General features: G+C 40.8%; 1 protein-coding gene across 2 annotated transcripts in view; it reads right to left on the bottom strand.

Moving 5' to 3' along the window:
* rab6ba (RAB6B, member RAS oncogene family a) overlaps positions 1 to 20269 on the bottom strand; it is a 189978-nt gene that overhangs the window by 53961 nt on the left and 115748 nt on the right. Inside the window, exons 3-5 of one of the 2 annotated variants that reach the window (XM_034235641.1) lie at positions 13511 to 13564; positions 13059 to 13194; positions 9407 to 9518 (exon numbers count right to left, since the gene is read on the bottom strand). In XM_034235641.1, coding sequence (XP_034091532.1) covers positions 9407 to 9518; positions 13059 to 13194; positions 13511 to 13564 — 302 coding nt within the window. The remainder of the gene's footprint in view (positions 1 to 9406; positions 9519 to 13058; positions 13195 to 13510; positions 13565 to 20269) is intronic. The other variant, XM_034235642.1, reaches the window with a different exon arrangement.

Here is a 20269-nt window from a genome sequence, read left to right as displayed (position 1 = left end):
TAGCTGACATCTCTCAGTGGATGTCTGCTCATCACCTCAAGCTCAACCTTGACAAGACTGAACTGCTTATCCTTCCAGGAAAAGATTGTCCCACTCTTGACCTGACAATCAACATAGGCACCTCTGTTGTTTCCCCGACTCAGACTGCAAGGAATCTGGGTGTGATCCTAGATTACAACCTGTCCTTCACTGCAAACATCGCTGCTACAACCCGCTGCTGCAGATACACGCTTTACAACATCAGGAGGATACGTCCCCAGCTGACCCAGAAAGCCACGCAGGTTCTGGTCCAGGCTCTCGTCATCTCACGCCTAGACTACTGCAACTCCCTCCTGGCTGGTCTACCTGCATGTGCCATCCGACCTCTGCAGCTCACCCAGAATAGAGCGGCTCGTCTGGTCTTCAACCTTTCAAAATGTTCCCACACCACTCCGCTCCTCCGCTCCCTTCACTGGCTTCCGGTAACTGCTAGAATCCACTTCAAGACACTGGTACTTGCATACCATGCTGCGAATAGATCTGGCCCTTCCTACATCCAGGACATGGTTAAACTGTACACTCCAGCACGTGCACTACGCTCTGCATCAGCCAAACGACTCGCTGCACCCTCGCTGCGAGGGGGGGACCCAAGTTCCCATCAGCAAAAACACGTGGGTTTGCTGTCCTGGCTCCAAAATGGTGGAATGAGCTCCCCATTGACATCAGGACAGCAGAAAGCCTGCACATCTTCCGGCGCAGACTGAAAACTCATCTCTTTCGACTCCACTTCGAGCGATAGAATCACTAACAGAGCACTTACATACTAATAAAGGACTGGCTTATCTATAGCCAGTTGAGTAGCACTTGAAATGTTTGGCTCTATGAAACCTGATGTACTTATATGATTCTGTTTTCTTCAAGGTTGTGTCTTCCTGGTCGAATGTACTTATTGTAAGTCGCTTTGGATAAAAGCGTCAGCTAAATGCAATGTAATGTAATGTAATGGAATGCTGTTAACAGCATTCCAACTATCTGTTATTCTACGGACAAAAAGTTTATTATTATTCCGCCGGTATTTTGGCCCTCTTCTCCTCCCGCATTGAACATCGCAGAAACTCTGTTCAAACATCAAAACGTTCAGCTCGGTCGGGAATCGATGGCTATTACTTTTCTCATTCATAACTTTCATAACTCCAGAGATACATCCCATCATTTATCAAATTTTTAACATTGAAGTCAATGGAGGAAATCTTCAGACTTCAACAAATCTTCATGCGATTCAACTGCTAACTGTTCTTTCATACTTTCAGTCAGAAACCTCATTCCAACTTTAAAATGTTACACATCTTTCTGACATTATTCGTGTAAATCTGGTTCTTACTTTTAGAGATATTAAACATTGTTCAGACCTTGTTAAAGAGGTTTTCTTCAGATTTTAACATTTACTAGAGTGCGTGATGTCACAGCTAGAGGGTAGGAAATCTTCAAATTTGCCTTCATATGTGTTTTTAAAACTGCCATAATTCCCAAACCCTACATTCCTGAGACATAATTTTTCATGTCAAACGTAGGAAAACATCTCATAGCTTGAAAAATGACAAATAATTAGGCAAAAATAATTCAACAAAATGCCTCTTGAGGGCATGAAGTGACAAAAACTTTCAACATGCCTCCATTAAAGCCCATTGTAATTTCAGGCTGATATTTCCTCACGGCAGCAGCCGCACGCCTTTAGTTAAACTGCCAAAAAGGCCACATTATTAACCCGAAAGTACACAAAAAATTACACTTCAGATACTCAACTTCCTTGACATGCTTCACGTTTGGAAATGTCACATATCTGTTACGGTTCTTCCACAAAACGTTCACATGTAAGAGGTTCATCTCTCATTCAGAACAATGGAAACCTGTGATCTCTGGACGCCTCGTTAGTTCAACTATAAACACCTGTGTCATGGAACACGATGATGTCATCACTCCAGCTGCCATGCTCAGAGCAGCAGACTTCAGATAGCAGTGTGCGTGAAGACATCTACGGGACAGTTTTAAAATTTCTTCAAATGCCGTTGCCATGGCAACACAATGCTCGCCATGGCAACACAATGCTCGCCATGAAACACGGCTCTCTCATAACTTCAGTGAAACTGTTCCAAACGCCTCAAAACTTCACAGGTTTGGTAACGATGCAGCCATCAACGCATCTAAGTGTATTATGGGGTGTCATCAAATGCCGTTGCCATGGCGACAGATCATTCGTCATCAAGTTAATAGTTTGCAGTTCAAATATTCTGCTGCTTTTCCAAGCTTTTTTACTTTATTTTCTTCTCTTATCACACATTCAAGCCCCCAGTGTTCATGGATCATTTCAATCTAAATTCTTCACTTTCTTCTTCTTACAGCATAAAGGATTCCCACTAGCAATTTCTTCAGGAATTGCATTCTCTAGTTGCTCATAATATGCTGTGCAAATGTAAAATCAAGTGTCTCTCTCTGCCAGCACCCTGGAGAGGGGGATCTTACAGGATATTGAAGCTTATATATAACCCCAGACTCTAACAGATTTACCATTCAAATCCATAAATACAATGGAAACTATAGCCTGTATTTTTCTGACAAAAAACGAATTGCAAGTGTAAACCAGAGTAGTGCTGACTGCACTACTCTGTTTACACTTGCAATTCGTTTTTGGACAGATATCCGTATGTCTCTCTGTCTCCCCTCCAGACAAACAAAGAAGAGATAAATCTAACTCAATTGTCCCTAGTAGCAACAATAGCAACGATTTATTCATCAGGTAATACACAAACACTATTACTAAATAATCAGTGCCAGGAGCTCCAACAAGCCGTTTAGGACAGAGAGTGAATACCAGAGGTGGGACCAAGTCATTGTTTTGCAAGTCCGAGTCAAGTCTCAAGTCTTTGCGCTCAAGTCCGAGTCAAGTCTCAAGTCTTTGCGCTCAAGTCCAAGTCAAGTCTCAAGTCTTTGTGCTCAAGTCTTTGTGCTCAAGTCCGAGTCAAGTCTCAAGTCAGGATCAAGTCAAGTCCAAGTCCTAAACTTTGACAAAACGAGTCATAAACAAGTCATTATGTGCTTTTCACCAAATGTAATGACATCGATCAACAGAATAATACTTAATAATCAAACTGCTCTTTATTAGTCACATTCATAATTTAATAATCCATTTTCTCTCTGCTGGTGAAGTAACGTGTTTTTTTTCTATTTTAAGAGGGATCAGTAAAGTAAGGCTACCGTGACGGTTTGATTCAGAAGGAGTTTAATTAATAAAATCCCTGATGTTGAGGTAACCAGAATGTTTATTTCCACTGTGTACAACATGTTATAAGGGACCCACAATCTATCTTTATGCAAGGGATAATGTGCAGCGAGGCTATGGGGAAAAGAACACCTGAATCTAGATCCCTCTGCAAGTGGTACTTTAAGTATATTTTGATGCTGATAGTTTTGTACTTTTACTTGTAACATTTTGAATGCAGGACTTTTTATTGTAACCGAGTATTCCTATACGCTGGTACTTTTACTCAAGTACAAGATCTGAACTTCCACCCCCCCCAAAAAAAAAGGTTATTTTCATTTTACTAATTTCTTGACTTTTTCCGACACGCTTGCATTTAAATCCGTCTCCCCGTCGCTCTGTGTAGCTGGCCTATACCACTACACCTGCTGTGCCCCCCACCCTTCTTTCACATAATGGTATGATCCTAGTGTGTCCTCGCATATGATTGGCCGCATGGTGGCCCAGCTAAATAAAGTCCCGCCCCTGCCTGCAAGGATTCTCATGCAAGAGTAGGAGCGGCTGAAGATTCTGCTTTCCCCGACGGGAGTCTGCTCTTCTAGCGGCATCTCGTGATCGGCGTGTTGGAGACCTCTGAATTAAATTATCAAGTCACCTCAAGTCAGAAGGCTCAAGTCCAAGTCAAGTCCAGAGTCATTGGTGTTCAAGTCCAAGTCGAGTCGCAAGTGTTTTGTGATTTTGTCAAGTCGAGTCTCAAGTCATCAAATTGGTGACTCGAGTCTGACTCAAGTCCAAGTCATGTGACTCGAGTCCATACCTCTGGTGAATACACATACTATACAGAGATGCTGTATGAGAAACCAATGTGAGTTTGGAACATTGCACAATATAAATCTATTTAGACCTCAACAATGGAATTATGATCAGTAGAAATGGCCATGACATGGGACCTTTAACAGTTATTACGAGACCTTGCTCAGCCTTACTCACCAAGAGCCCAGCGCCTAGCCTTCTTACAGGCAAAGTCACTGATCAAGTCCTTGAAGTCCAGCTTTCTAGCCAACTGGCTTTCAATGGACAGCATGGCAAGACTGTAAAGCCTTAAGCCCCTGTCACACTGTCCCGAAATTGACACCCGATGGACACACGATAAAGGAAATGTTCAAATTCGGCTGTGATCGTAGCAACATCGGGCCCTTCGTGAGGGCATCTAAGCCATCGTATGACCGCCGGTGGAGTTTCTCAGGCTCCGGCAGCAACTTCGTGAGCGGCAACTTCGTAAGGCACTCGTGAGGGCATCTTGTCAAGTCGTGTCATCTTCGTGTTATCATCGGTGCATTCGTCCTCACTCTGATCGTGGCGAATGCCCAATGGCACCGATGATAACAAGATGCCCTCACGATGGCCTTACGAAGGGCAAAATGGACACACGAATTCAACACGGAAATGAACCTTCGCAAGGTCCTTCGGCAATTTTTTGGCATGCCAAAGATTTTGCCACCGCTCACGAAGTTGCTGCCGGAGCCTGAGAAACTCCACCAGCGATCATACGAAGGCTTAAGATGCCCTCACGAATGGCCCGATGTTGCTATGATCAGAGCCGAATTTGAACATTTCCTTTATCGTGTGTCCATCGGGTTGTTTTATTGCACAACAAAATCATGTAAACATATTATGTAAATAACCCAATTTGTGTTCTGTGAAACTGAAAAGGATATAATATATTATTTTGAAGGCGAGTTGACAGGAAGTTGTTGTTGCTATGGAAACAACAACATGACGGAGAAAACGTAATATCTTCTACATATAAAGACGGAGAAAGTAAAGAACAAAGTCTGAAAATATCAGTACAGTATCATAGTACTTTAACATAATTGTTTGTGTTACTTTCGTTGCAGTTGTATGTCCTAAATGTAATGTAAATGTTGCCTTCGTGTGTGGTTCGGGGCCATCTTCGTGCGAAATTCACAATTCCATATTCGTGTGTCCATCGGGTGTCAACTTCGGGACAGTGTGACAGGGGCTTTATGGGGGGACAGGGCTGCGGAGCCTAAAGATGGATCTGTTGGTCCTGGCACCAGGGGGAGGGACAACTGATTTAGTATGAATAGCTGCTAAAAATGTACCTGTATTTATTAAATGTCAGCTAAAAGAGGAGTGAAATGAAAAACCTCAGCATTTTCTGTGAAGATATTAACAGTACTTAATGTCAGCAAAACATTACAATTATTATTTACAATGGACTAAGCTTAGCTAACAGACTAATTCCACCACACCCACCTTTTCTCTTGAAAAACTGGGTGACATACTATCGCCCTTTAGTCCCTCTCTCTTGTCTTTCTCTCCTTTATTTTCTTTTTTGAAAGCCTGACTTTGTGAGTCGTTGAGACATGTACACACATAAGTACTAGCATCCCTCCTCACATGCTCTCACTCTCTGCCAGAAAGAGTGGTGCCGCACATCGTTTGGAGGCAGGACCAAACCATTACATGTAAATAGAGGGGGGTGTACAGAGGCTTTGGATAATTAACTTTTGGAAGAAAAAAAGTGAAATGAATCGTAAGTTTAGTGAGTACATTATCAATTTAACGTTATATTAATGTTAATTATTGATGATTGATGAAAGGTTACTTAAGGTTATTTTTTTCTTAATGTTCTAAAAATATTTGGGGCCCCTGTCAGTCACGGGCCCTTAGAATCGTCCTAACTTTTCACCCCCTTACGGCGCCCCTGAGTTTATCCACAAATGTTGTGGAATAACCTATACGATTTAAGTAGTTCAGCTCATTTTCCATACTTCTTGAAGGACTGTGCCATTTATACTGTTACTGCGCTTGGGAAATGTATAAGGAACTTTGCATAAGGAAAATGTGTTAAAAATAAATCTGAAAATAGAGTGCACAAATAATTGTTCACTTTGAGGCTTATTTACACAAGAGAACATGTACAATCTCGAGGACTGTTCACACTTTTTAGGTGTATTTCTGGTAACCCAAGTAGTGCAATTTGCACTGTAACACATTTAATATTAGTAAAAATTGAATAGAGTCAAGCAATGGTTATTCCGTAAGCAGCGTAGCATAGTTGCTGCACAAGTTGACACAAAAGTATTGTAAACATACTGTATGTACGTATGTACGTATGTATATGTATGGATTATTTGCGGGGGAGCTTAATGCAGTAGTATTTTTTTAAATCAGAAAAAAGTGTCCCCATCACTTCTTCTAACAAAGTTTTTTTGGTAAAGCTGTTTAATGCATTGTGTCCCACGCACACAATTTGTCATATGTTAAATTCTCCTTTTATTTCCCACTACTGTATATTACTGCTTTATGTCATCTAATTTCATCCTTTTATAAAAAAAATACCCTACAGAAATTAATTTCCTTTTCCTTTTCCGATCTATGGGACATCGTGTTTCATCAGCATTTTCTCTCGTACATACATATTTCACCAGGGGCTAAGTCTGTGAGTCATTTCCACAAGTTATGTTCTCCTTTCAAAGTCATAAGAGCAGCTGAGAAGCTTAATGTTCCACGTTAATTACTATGACAACACTAAGCACAACCAGTTATGCTAACGAGTTATTCATTTAGTTATTTCCAGGTTATTTCATATAATAATGTAGCAAACATTCATTTATTATACCCATATTGATATAATGTGGTGTTAATATTAAGTGAATATGGTAAAGTTTTAAGGAGTTATGTTCTCTTGATAATCAGTGTGTCTTTTAACAGAGTTATTAAGCGAGTTGCTCTGAGGTCAGATGAACGTCTGACGGGTTCATCAGGTTCTGTTCTCCAGGTACTGTGCTCCACTCAATGTTCCTATACTGACACTCTGTACATCATGGTGGCCATGGTGTCAAGACATAAAAAGAAATGCTGACTTTAAAGAAAGGATATGATGCAAAAGTGGATGGATTACTACAAGGGCCCAGGGTTCCAAAGTGTCAGGCCCCCCCTCCCCCGGCCGTCATCTACAAAATGTCACTCAAACGGCCCAAAACAACCAAAGAAAATTAAAACAACCACATACAAACACTAAAGGACTACAAAGAGAGACAAAGCAACCACAAAGTGACAACAATACTGTACTGAAAAAACTTAAACTGACTTTAATAATGTATTATGTCAACATATTTCACATAAGTGAAATGTATTACATATGTCTCTTCACCCAGATATTTTTCCACAGGCCCTGAAAACTGCAGTCATTAAACCGCTCTTAAAAAATAATAATCTAGATGCTTCAGTAATGAACAATTACAGGCCCATATCAAACCTCCCATTTCTAGGTAAAATCATTGAAAAAGTTGTTTTTCAACAGTTGAGTAATTTCTTGCATTTAAATAGCTGTTTCGATGTGTTCCAGTCAGGCTTTCGTCCAAACCAGAGCACTGAGACTGCTCTTGTAAAGGTCTTCAATGACATCCACTTAAACACAGACAGTGGCAGAACTTCAGTGTTAGTATTATTAGATCTCAGTGCTGCGTTTGACACTGTTGACCACAACATATTACTCGACCGACTAGAAAACTGGGTGGGACTTTCGGAAACAGTTCTAAATTGGTTTGAATTCTACTTAAAGGACAGAAAAAAACGTTGTTTCTATAGGTAAATACACATCTGAGTTGACAAATATGACATGTGGGGTACCTCAAGGCTCCATCTTGGGGCCTCTTCTCTTTAACGTCTACATGCTACCACTGGCTCAGATAATGAAGAACAAAAAAATAAGTTACCATAGCTATGCGGATGACACACACATTTACGTAACAATTTCACCAGGAGACTATGCTCCAATTCAAACACTGAGTAAGTGCATTGAACAAATCAATGACTAGATGTGTCAGAACTTTCTCCAATTAAACAAAGATAAAACTGAGGTAATGGTTTTTGGAGCCAAGGCAGAACGTTTAAAAGTTAGCACTGAGCTTCAGTCTGCAATGTTCAAAACAACAGATAAAGCCAGAAATCTAGGTGTAGTCATGGACTCTGACCTGAGTTTCAACAGTCACATTAAAACAGTTACTAAATCAGCCTACTATCACCTAAAGAACATATCTAGGATTAAAAGACTAATGTCACAGCAGGATTTGGAAAAACTTGTCCATGCTTTTATCTTCAGTAGACTGGACGACTGTAATGGTGTCTTTACAGGTCTCACTAAAAAATCTATTAGAAAGCTGCAGCTGATCTAGAACGCCGCTGCTCGAGTCCTCACTAACACTAAGAAAGTGGATCACATCACTCCTGTTCTGAAGTCTTTACACTGGCTTCCTGTGTGTCAAAGAATAGATTTCAAAATACTGCTGCTGGTTTAGGCCCAAAATACATTTCTGACCTCCTGCTAAATTATGAACCATCCAGATCTCTCAGGTCTTCAGGGACTGGTCAGCTTTCTGTCCCCAGAGTCAGAACTGAACATGGAGAAGCAGCGTTCAGTTATTATGCTCCAAATATCTGGAACAAACTCCCAGAAAGCTGCAGGTCCGCTGCAACTCTGACTACTTTTAAATCCAGGCTGAAGACTTTTCTTTTTGCCGCTGCTTTTAATTGAACTATTCACATCTTAAACTGCACTGTAACCTTTAACTTGTATTTTTTCTTTTAATGTTTATTTTATTATCTTTTCTTTTTAATGACTGATTATAAATGCCATTTTCTTAATGTCTTTCGTTTTTTGTAAAGCACTTTGAATTGCCTTGTGTTGAAAGGTGCTATATAAATAAACTTGCCTTGCCTTATGTATACATTTAATTAAAGTCAGGGTTTCAGTTTGTTCAGTGAACAAAGGGATGTCACAAGAACTGATATCTTGGTACTAAGCTGATGCAAACATTCTGTTTCTTGCTAAGAGTACCTCACAGACTAAAATAGGTACCACAGCTACTATGGAGATGCAGTAAACTCAGTATCGTCACATCCAGGGGAAGAACCCTGTTTTTCCATTGTAAAGTTACATTATATATTACAGCATGGTGAAAACATGGGGCTGGTTTACATTAGCTGGAGCGGGGTAACAAAGATCTAATGTGAAGTTGAATTGTTTTAGAGAATTTTGGAATTTTACTGGTATTGAAAAATAACGTTACATTTCTGGTTTTGGGACATGCCTAGTAACAAGAACCGTTTTAAAACGCAGGTCCAGCTGTAACTGCATACCTCTTATCGGACAGGTCTGTTTTATTGCCAACCAGCATAATGATGACATCACTTCCTCTCTCTGTTCTCACATCCTCGATCCATTTTGATGTCTGCTGGAATGAATTAACATCTGTTGGGAAAAATAAAACAAAACGAGGACTCAGATTAAAGATGCTGTTTGTACAATTCAGTAACATCAGCAAAACCATTAACATTTAATCTGGGTTTCAATATGAAATCTACGGGCACAAAAACATTCACACTTTGTTTAACATGGTTTTGCTGATTATTTATGCAAGAAGAAGATAAAACCACATGTGGTAGATTGTATGAAACGTCTAACATATCATGATCACAAGTTAGAGCTGATAGTTGATACTAGATGTTTTACAGAGCACTAGAATTGCATAATAAATAATATTACAGTGAACAGGCCCACTCTGTGGCATGTCCAAGTTCTTAATAAATCCCTTTGACCTTGCCACATCTGTAGTGTTGCAGGATGTCTGACATGCAGTCTATGGCTGCAGTCGAATTGTCAGTTTTGCTTAGGAACCTTCCTAACGGAGTGAAATGACCCGGAAGTACCTCAGTGGCCGCCAGGATAAGAGCCGTTCAAATTCTAGATGATAGGAAAGGAGATTTCAAACTTCCATTATAACCTCCTTTAGCTTAGGAAACACTGGATCTTCCTTTATGAAAGAACATTTGAAAATGCTGCCCCACAATGCCATGCGGCTGCAGCATTTAAGGCGAGGGGATATTCGGCCGTTCACGGAAACCGATTATGACAGAGAAATTATATAATGAAAGTTACGGTGCTTGTTAATAAGCATTTTAAAACATATGTGGTAAGTTGCCAAAGTGCTTTGTTTGGAATGTTCATCAGTATTATAGTCAAAAAGAGAAATATGAACGTTTTTAATGAAATGATCAAATAAGGTCAACATTTCACAGTCTTTACTGAGCTGTGTGGGGTTTCTTACACTTTTAAAATATGTTTAATGGTGATATACACAGGACTAACGTTTATAATAAACATGTTTATATTTATTTTAAGATCTATTCATACAATCATACGTATTGGGATAATTTGTATGATCCACCGGGTCCGCCTGCGTCGCGTTACCCCTAGATTCCACCGGGTCCGTCTGCGTTGTGTGTTGCGTCCGCAGGGATCGCGGCCACTCTAGTCAATGGGTGCTATTCCACCAGACGCGCCGTGTTACGGCTCAGAAGCGTCCCAGAAGCGTCTCGCCGCTGGGCTCCGCTCGAAATAGAATTGAAGTCTATTTTTCGACGCGTTGCAGAGGCGGCAGGCAGGAAGTGGACCGGTCAGAGCATCCGGCCCATCCCCCAAATAAACTAATTTGCAGACCCTATCCCTCCGTAGTCTTTCAAGTAGGAGGAGAAATGCTAGCGTTCTCCTCCGGTTTACAGGCACTGTGTAAATTATAATATAGAATAATTATGATGATGACTGCATTTTTTTACCATTAAAATACAGCAACACATCTTTGATTCATTTAGTTTATAACTGGAATATTACAATTATTATTAACTTTGTCAAAGTAGCCTGTCCAGGAAATATGCCCAAATCAACAAAAACTGCGAGCCGGCATGCAAGACGCTCCGCTTCTGAAATGCTCCTGAAACGTGCCCGGTAGGGTATGACGCCAGAGGAGGCCGGACCAAAACCGCGGTGCAGCCGTGACGCCACGCAGACGGACCCGGTGGAATCGAGGGGTTAGTGTACTGTGCCATTCTAAATGGTTTTAATAGAAGCCACTGTTACTGACACTTTCTGTGATTGAAAATCATAACTTAAAAGGGGACCTATCATGCAAAATGCACCTTTCTACATCTTTTATACATGAATATGTGTCCCCGGTGTGTCAGGGAACTCACCAAGTGTCAGAAAACACAACCCTCTCTCTTTTCCTCCATACCCAAATCTCTAAAACTGGGCTTTAACGGATCTGATACAGACTGATACAGATTTGAAAATAGACTGACGTCAGTGACGAGGAGCTCCGCCTATATGGCCAACTCTCCACCAATCAGGGGAATGGGGTTGCCGTGGCATGGTAACATGACGCTCATAACTCGGCCCCCTCTTTTGCAGGGGGCGTGGTCAGCTGCAGCGCATGCAAAGACAGGGCGGAGGAGAGCAAAATAGAGCAAAATGAGGCATGGCTAAAATGCATGATCTATTTGGTATTTTGAAAAAGAAAACGTATAAATATACCTTATATAGGTATGGATCTACAATATATTATTCAATATAGCATGATAGATCTCCTTTAACTAACAACAGTAAGTGGATATTCCCTAGCTTTCCTGTATGGATAAGCATGGTCTGCCTTCTAAAAAGTATTTTTCACTTCCCTACTTCTGTAAATATATTGAAGATAAATGGTTATTTCTTACCATGTAAAATGTGTTTTATTCCTATTTTAATCCTTTTTTTCTTCAAGATGAAACCAGGAAACGTGGCATACAGAACAGATATTTATGTTTTACGAGACCAATTGCAAGATGCAATTCAATTTCAGATATACTTTATGAGATTTTAAGAAGAATAAAGTAGTAAAAGCAATAAAGTCTTATCTCAATAATCAGTGGAGCTTATTTGCTTACGGTAAATATCAAATAAATATTTGATGCTTGTGAAACCTAAACTTGGATTCCGATCAGGCATCTGTCAGGAGTGATTCAGGATTACAGGGAGGGAGAGATGAACACTAACTGTGATGACAGTTAACAGGTAACAAAACATAACTTCAGTATGATAACAGATACATAATTGCAGGTATAACACATTTATAAGGACTTGGCCAGCAGCTAAGGGTGCTTTTGATATTCAAATGTTGTATACAGGCCTTGATGCATTTTACGTTGGTCAAACTTTACTAATCTTACTTTAATGAATGAGTGAAATATGAATATCAATAAACTCATATATTAGTCTCTTGCTATGCTGGTGGCCAGGAGATATTGAGTATTGAGTAATGAAAAACGTTTAATCCTCTTACATTTGCACAGTAGATAAGGGATATGTAGTAGGGGGTCAGCTGACAAGTTTACACTGAAGCAAAGCGTACTTAGATCCCTGATTAGTGTTAGTACACCCTAAATAAAATGCTGTACTGCTCTAGACCCCAAAAATATTTTTTTATCTCTCTTTAACTACAGTATGATTATTTAATATTATTTAAATGTATTACATGGCTTACTTGAATTCTCGATTCTGATTGGCAATTTTGACATTCAGCGGACTGCTGCTTAACTGACTGTTGCTAAGGAGACTCTGACCGGGGGACTGTGCATTCATATCAAGTCTGGTCAATTTAACGTCAGCCATGGCCAAACAAATCACATTAGTTATATATTTGTGGAGAGCAGGGAACTTTGGATTCCTTATGGCTGAACTGTCCCCAGTAAAGAAAAGAAAAAGAGAAGAACAAGAAAACTAAAGACGACAAGAGACAGCTGGAGGACATAGAAATCAGCTGAAGAAGAAGAAGACTTATTTATTTCCATAATTGTTTTATACCCTATGAATGTCATCATGGGCGGGGCGGAGGGGGGGGATTTATTAGTCCAACATTTGTATTCACTAGAGTAATTGTATTAACAAAAATCCTGACATATGTTTAAAGGGACTGACTTGTGATGTCGTAGACCACCACGGCCACGGTGGAGTCCCGGATGTAGCTGGGGATGAGGCTCCTGAAGCGCTCCTGCCCCGCCGTGTCCCACAGCTGCAGCCTCACCTGGGGTTCACAGACAGAAAGCTGAGGAGGCTGAGATTATTCAGAAAGTCAGAGAGCCCGGGAACTGTAGGCTCCCCCACAAACAACACTGCGAAACTCAGTAAGATTTACACTAGGACATCATTTGTATGGGAGGACACTTCATGCCACTTCCAAGGTCGTACTGCTGTATGAAAGACATGCAGGCAGATAGCACTCCTCTACATTCACAGGCAGGACAGACGACATGCTGGTATCAGTACTGCTGCTTATCATGCATTCTTCTAGTGCAGTTCTACTGTAGGACACATTACAGACATTTACATTCTTAGTCATGCTATCATACAGCTGGAACTGGGCTTCTTACCGTTCGATCTTCCAAGTACATGGTTTTCGACAGGAAGTCAATTCCAATTGTGGCCTAGTTTAGGAAAAGAAGATATCCATGGATCAACACCACCTCCCAAAGCAAAGAATACAGTATTTACTGAGCACCTGCATGATGCAAGAGGAACAGCAGTGGACAGATTAGCTTATGCTAATGCTCAATCCTGCCTCATGTCATCTCACATTAAATATTATGTATAACAGCAATCTGATCATTCCCTTTGTGTGTTGCGAGGCAGACGACACTGTGTTCCTTCAACAAAGGATGTTTGTATTCGAGCTGAGCCCTTAGCACTGCTGCCTGCATCAGATCATCAGCTGCTCTCCCTTCGCCAAATCAAAACCGAGAAATCAATGTTTACGCGCAGATCTGTGAGTGTTTGTGTAACTGAATTAGACAATAAACAAAGATGGCTTCTTTTCAAAATAAACTCCAGGCTCATAAAACGTTCATGTCATTATTATGAAATTCAGTGTTAGCAATAGCTATTATTCAATATGCAAAGTGTGTTAGAACTCTCCCTAACATCATCTCCAGTGTGCTCCGCAGTGTCCGGGCGTTTTAGCTCCTGTCACATGCTGTTATGATCTCTGTTAAGATCGTGGAAAAAGGTAGGACCCAAATGCAGACTACAGAAAAGGTAAAAAAGGTCTATAAACAAAAAGTGAACTTTATTCAAAAGCCGATGATAAAAAACATGACATGAACACAACAGTAGCACAAGGAAGAAACATACCCGAAAAACTGACCGTGACTCGAAGACAGGAAAGACTAACAACGAACCGACATAGAGCACAGGGGAAGACAAGACTAAATACACAGAAGGGTAATCACAGGACAAGACACAGCTGGGCAGGGGAGGCAGAAACACAAGGGCAACAGGTGAACACAATGAGACAATCAGACACAGGAGGGCAAACACAGAGACAAGAATCAACAGACAAGACAGGGGGTGAACACTTTTCAAAATAAAACAGGAAACCAGAGACAGACAAAACACAACACAGACATGCAGCCTAGTTTTTCATTGCAATACAGAACTCCTGTAACTTTATGTTACAGTTCAATACTTTATAATGCTTTTACTTTGTATGTTAATGGTACTTTGTCTTTTCCTTTTTTTCTTTTTAAGAAAACATTATTTTCAAGCCAGCTAGTGGGATTTGGGGATAAATATGTTTAAGGACGATAAGTTTGATTATGAAAATAGTTTGGAATGACAGCATGTTCAGGCAGATGAGTCCAGATGTCTGTGTGTCAAAACCAGGGAATCTCCTGTCCTCAGATGAGGCAGATCACAGACACATTAATTATGAAACTTATTTTATGTACCAAGATAAATGCTGATTGATTTCTCACCACCTGTGATGAGGTAGGTGTATCTGTGTGTTTGACTATGGTAGGCAGTCCCACTTTGACAGAATTGGGCATCAGCAGCTTGATCACGGACTTTACACTCAGTCATATCCATCACCGCTAGGCCTCTAAGAATAACCTTAATTATAGTCAGAAATAATGATTTGGTTAATGTTTAAACCGCAACAGTCCATAACAATTCAAACTTAAAAAAATAAAAACCTACACATTTTTTCAAATAGATGATTCAGTACCACTTTATAATAAGACTACCCTTATAAAGGATTCATAAAGGATTTATAATTAGGTTATTAATTAGGTTGTAAACACTTTATTAATCATTAAGAACCATTTATAAACCAGTTCTAACAGTTTTTATATGTCAACACAGGCTCACTATTTGGCAAGATGACTAAGTCTTATATTGGCTACCTAGCTTACTTCGTCTTCTTCATCAGCCAACATCCTTGGTATCTGTAGGAGGACGTGTATATTAATGTGATTTGTTTTACTATAAGATATTTGTTTGATCACTATTGATTGGTTGGCTTGGATCACATGGATATGGGCGGCACTCATTATAATCCTGTTCACCTGCGTGAGGTGTGTGTGTGTGTGTGTGTGTGTGTGTGTGTGTGTGTGTGTGTGTGTGTGTGTGTGTGTGGTGTGTGTGTGTGTGTGTGTGTGTGTGTGTGTGTGTGTGTGTGGAAGAGAGGGTGACACAGGGTCGTTGTATTTTTTGTTGACAGCAAGTTTAATGATTGCTTTGATTATTATAACAATGTGTTAGCAGATTTAGACTTAAACCTTTTGTCTCCTGCAGCAGAAAGGTGAATAATCTCAGCAGTTCAAGTTTAGCCATTCATCACGGCGTTATTTATTATAGGCACACATCTCAAGAGTCTTGAGGACAGAGAGAGAAGGGGCGTGACTTCCAACGGTTTTATACCCCAGGTAGTGACATCACAATCATGTGGTACAGCCCTAACCAATGAACACAGTTAGTAGTCGCAGCTACTTACATAAACAATATATGGTACACAGTAATACATGGAGTCATACACTATACATGTCTGTATGTTATATCTCAACACTCCCACTTGTGAATTATGTGCTTACTGTTTACCTGTTCATATCTAATCGACAAAACAAAAACATGGTACAAATGATTTAAATGTGGGCTTCTTCCACACATTTTACACACCAAACATGATCCCTTCAAATTTCCTCAGCTTCAGTTTGGAAACAGGCTTGGTCATCACATCTGCAACCATTTCGTCTGTAGGGCAATAAACCAGTGTCATCTTTCCCTGCCTTATGGTGGACCTAATGAAGTGGTACTTAATATCCAAGTGTTTACACCTTTGTCTAAACACAGGATTTTTAGCAAGGGCTATTGTCCCCTGATTGTCCTCGTTTACAACTGTTTTCTTATACACGTATGTGTCTATCCCTTCCAGTAGTTGCTCCAAGTAAATACACTCCTGTATTGTTAGAGCTAGAGCCATATACTCAGCTTCACATGTGGAAAGCGCTACTATAGGCTGTTTCTTGGTTTTCCAAGAGACTAGTGAGCTATCCTTACTCATGCTCACACAATACCCTGTCATACTGTCTATCTGTTTTATCTGCAGCCCAATCAGCGTCACTATAAGCCTGTAGGCCTAGTTTCTCGCTACTTTTTACATAACCCTCAGGTTGTTCCATGTAAATGTCGTGATCGATGGGTGCATGCAGGTACAGTAGGCCGTCTTTACATCCATCTGGTGTAAAATCAAATCCTCTTGGGCTGCCTTCTGCATTAATACACGTACACTTGTCAGGTTGGCTGTAGGTGAGAACGTCTCCCCGTAATCTATCCCCGCCCTCTGACTGTATCATTTCGCTACAAACCTAGCTTTGTACTTGTCGTGTCCGTCAACCTCTCCCTTAACTGAATAGACCCATTTACCTCCCACTGTTTTCCTGCCCTCTGGCAATTTTGTCAGGGTAAAAGTCTGATTGTCTTCTCGAGACTTAATTTCCTCATCCATCGCTTTTCCCCAGTTTTCTGACTCGTCGAGGTCATGGCCTCTTTAAAGGTCAGAGGTACACCGCAAACTGCTCTGTAACAATAATCTATACTAGTGAGTGTTTTATCCTCTTCATCACTATCTTCCTGAGTATAATCTCTCAAGTACTCTGGGGGTTTGCGCTCCCTACTGGGATATCTCCCACTGTCTGAGGCATGTGACGCCACCCTAGGGTGCTGGTCGCCATCATCCTCTGGTGCTGACTGTGGAGCGTTAGTTTGTACATCTTTGCTCAGTACACTAGGCTGTGGGGCCTTTACTCCCTCTTCACAGTCTTCCTCCGAATCCTGTTCTAACCACTGTGTCTGAGTCTCGCTATCACAAGTTGTGCTGGTGATAAACTTTACTAGTCTGTGCTTCTGAACCTTCTCTTTGTCGGGGTAGTAAACTAGATAGGCGGGGCTTCCCTTGTCATGCCCTACAAAACGTTCTTTCTCACACCTAGTATCTAATTTTCCCCTGTCCTGCTGGTACGCATAGCACACTGCTCCAAACTTATGCATCCTAGCTAAGTTACACTTTTTCCCTGTCAGTGCTGAATATGGCGTAGTGCCCGTGTGCTTATTAAAACACCGGTTTCTGGTATGAGCTGCTTCCTGAATGGCATAGTGCCACAGGTTTTTAGGCAGATCACTGTCAATAAGCATACATCTGGCCATTTCAAAAAGAGTGCACCCTTCTCTTTCAGCTGTCCCGTTCTGATGTGGGGAATAAGGACAAGACGTCTCATGTCTGATCTTGGTCTTTCTCAATAGTGTCTGAAACTCCTTACTAGTGAACTCAGTCCCATTATCTGATCTAATGCATTTCACCGTCCCATAGGGAGCTACATCTGCCAGATACTTCTCAGTGGCTTGAACTGCATCACTCTTCGCTTTCAGGAAATAAACAAACACTGCCCCTGTACACACATCTGTAAATGAGTGCATATACTTCAAGCCATTTATGGACTCGTTATTAACTGGACCAGCTAGATCAGTGTTCACCAACTCAAGTGGTGTGTTTGCTTTATCGGTCGGATCTCTGTTTCTCGTTTGGGTAAACTTTCCCTCTATGCATACTGTACAATCTTTATCAGGCTTACGCTTTGTACCCTTAATATGCATTCCTACAGTTACATCCTGCAGCTTTAACACATCCTCATAATTACAGTGACCCATAATCTCATGCCACGTTTGGATATCATGGCTGACATGACACTTATCTTCAACATCACACTCTGTTTGCAAATAGTACATTTTCTTACATACATACATTTCAAACTTGGTACCATCCGGTAACATCAGAGCATCTTTACCTTCGTCGAAGAAAACCTTGGCTCCGTTAGCTGTAGCAGACTTCACGGAAAAGAGTTATTGGGGGTACGATGGGATGTATAGCGCTTTCTTCAGAGTCACTTTACACCGTCGTCCCTCGCTGTCTATCAGACACATCTCTGCTTCTCCTCTGCCTTGTGCCACCCTGAAGTGGTGGCGCAACCAATTTCTTTCCCAATTTCTTTCCCAATTTCCCACCAATTTCTTCATATCACAGTTTTGCATGATGTCACTGTAGGACAATGTTTTAAGGATCTCTTGCCGAGCTAGGTTGTCAGTTTGAAATGTCTGGATGAAGATGTAACTGATTTACAAATGTTATAAAATGCCTCTTTTCATCCTCTGTCCGAGGGAAAACCCCAAAAAGCATGATAGGGTGAGCCAGGCCCCTTTAAGTTATTTTATTTATTTTTGTCTGCTACTGAGAAGCTAATGTATAAGTTATATAGTTATTTCTGCAAGAAAATTACAATAAAATGACTGTTTAATCTTCACATCTTGTATTCATGTCTATAATTTTGAGCACCAAATTATTGAAAAGTATCGATAAGAGTATCGAAAAATACCGATACCGATAAGCAGTACCGGTATCTGTATCGATCAAATCCTAACGATACCCATCCCTATGGAGGAGGAACAAATAAGGAGGCGAAAGGAGCAACTTCAGATGGAGGAGGATATTGCAGCACACATGGCTAAATTAGATGTGTTGCAAACAGGGAGCATCCTAAGTGGGAAAAGTTAAAAAACAAAGCATTCGGATTGGTTGAACTCTTATATTGAACAAAGAAACATTAAACCACAAGTCCTCTACACTGCCAAGGACAATATAAATACTCCACAAATGTTGCTAAACCAAAGGGAGACTAGCAATGACTACTTGGATCCAACAACACGGCCAATGAGAACAGTTCACCTTGGTTCCTTTCCTCAGAGCCAGTATCCCATAAAAAATCCAATTTGAAAACACAAATGAATTATGGAGATAGCTTGAACGCAACTGAAGATCAAAACAACATACTGGGCATTATGAGAAAACAAAATGAAATAACCACACTGTTAATACAACAGCAATGCCTTTCATCCTTGCCAAAGAGAGAGATTCCAGTTTTTGATGGCATTAAAATATCATACATTTATGAAGGCTTTTGAGAATGGTGTTGAGAAAAACAGCTACAGTGACCGACTCTACTTTCTGGTCATCCCAAAGGACTTGTTCGAAGTTGCCAGCACATGGATCCAGAGAGGGGATACGTCAAGGCTAAAGCTCTAATCAGGGAGCAGTTTGGAAATGAGCAGAAAGTGGCATCTGCTTATTTGCGAAAGGCTCTTTCATGGCCTCCTATAAGAACAGACGATGTTAAGGCTCTGCAAGACTACAGCTTCTTCCTTAGAGCGTGTGCAAACGCAATGGAAGAGGTGCAGTATTTGCATGAGCTTGACATGGCTGCGAATATGATGATCATAATAAGAAAGTTACCTTACCATTTCAGAGACAAGTGGAGAACTTTAGCCTGTGAGCTGCAGGAGAGGAACAGCCGCAGAGCAACATTCTTTGACATCACACACTTCATTGAGAGACAAGTTAAAATCTTAACCGACCCAGTATTTGGAAACATTCAAGATGCTCCCTTCATAGACACAAAATACTGCTTTAAACAGATCACAGCCTCGCTCACATTTCGTAGGAACTAGCTTTGCCACCACTGTAGCCCTTGTAGAAAATGAAACCCAGACAGATACTGAAGGGAAGGAACACATTCTGACAAGATGGAGGACATGTCTGTGCTGCGGAGGAGGTCACACCTTGGACTCGTGCCATCAGCTTGAAAAAGGAACACACAAAGAGAAGATAGGCTTCCTGATGGAAAAAGGTGTCTGTTTGTGCGTGGGGCACATTAGAAGAAATTGCAATAAACAAATGTCCTGTTCAAAATGTGGCTTCAAACATCCAACCATACTTCACATCCCTTCCAATGAAGCAAGACACAATC

This window comes from Gymnodraco acuticeps, unplaced genomic scaffold (assembly GCF_902827175.1).
Source record: "Gymnodraco acuticeps unplaced genomic scaffold, fGymAcu1.1, whole genome shotgun sequence".
NCBI classification, from domain to species: domain Eukaryota; kingdom Metazoa; phylum Chordata; class Actinopteri; order Perciformes; family Bathydraconidae; genus Gymnodraco; species Gymnodraco acuticeps.
This window is presented reverse-complemented; position numbering and strand designations above follow the sequence as displayed.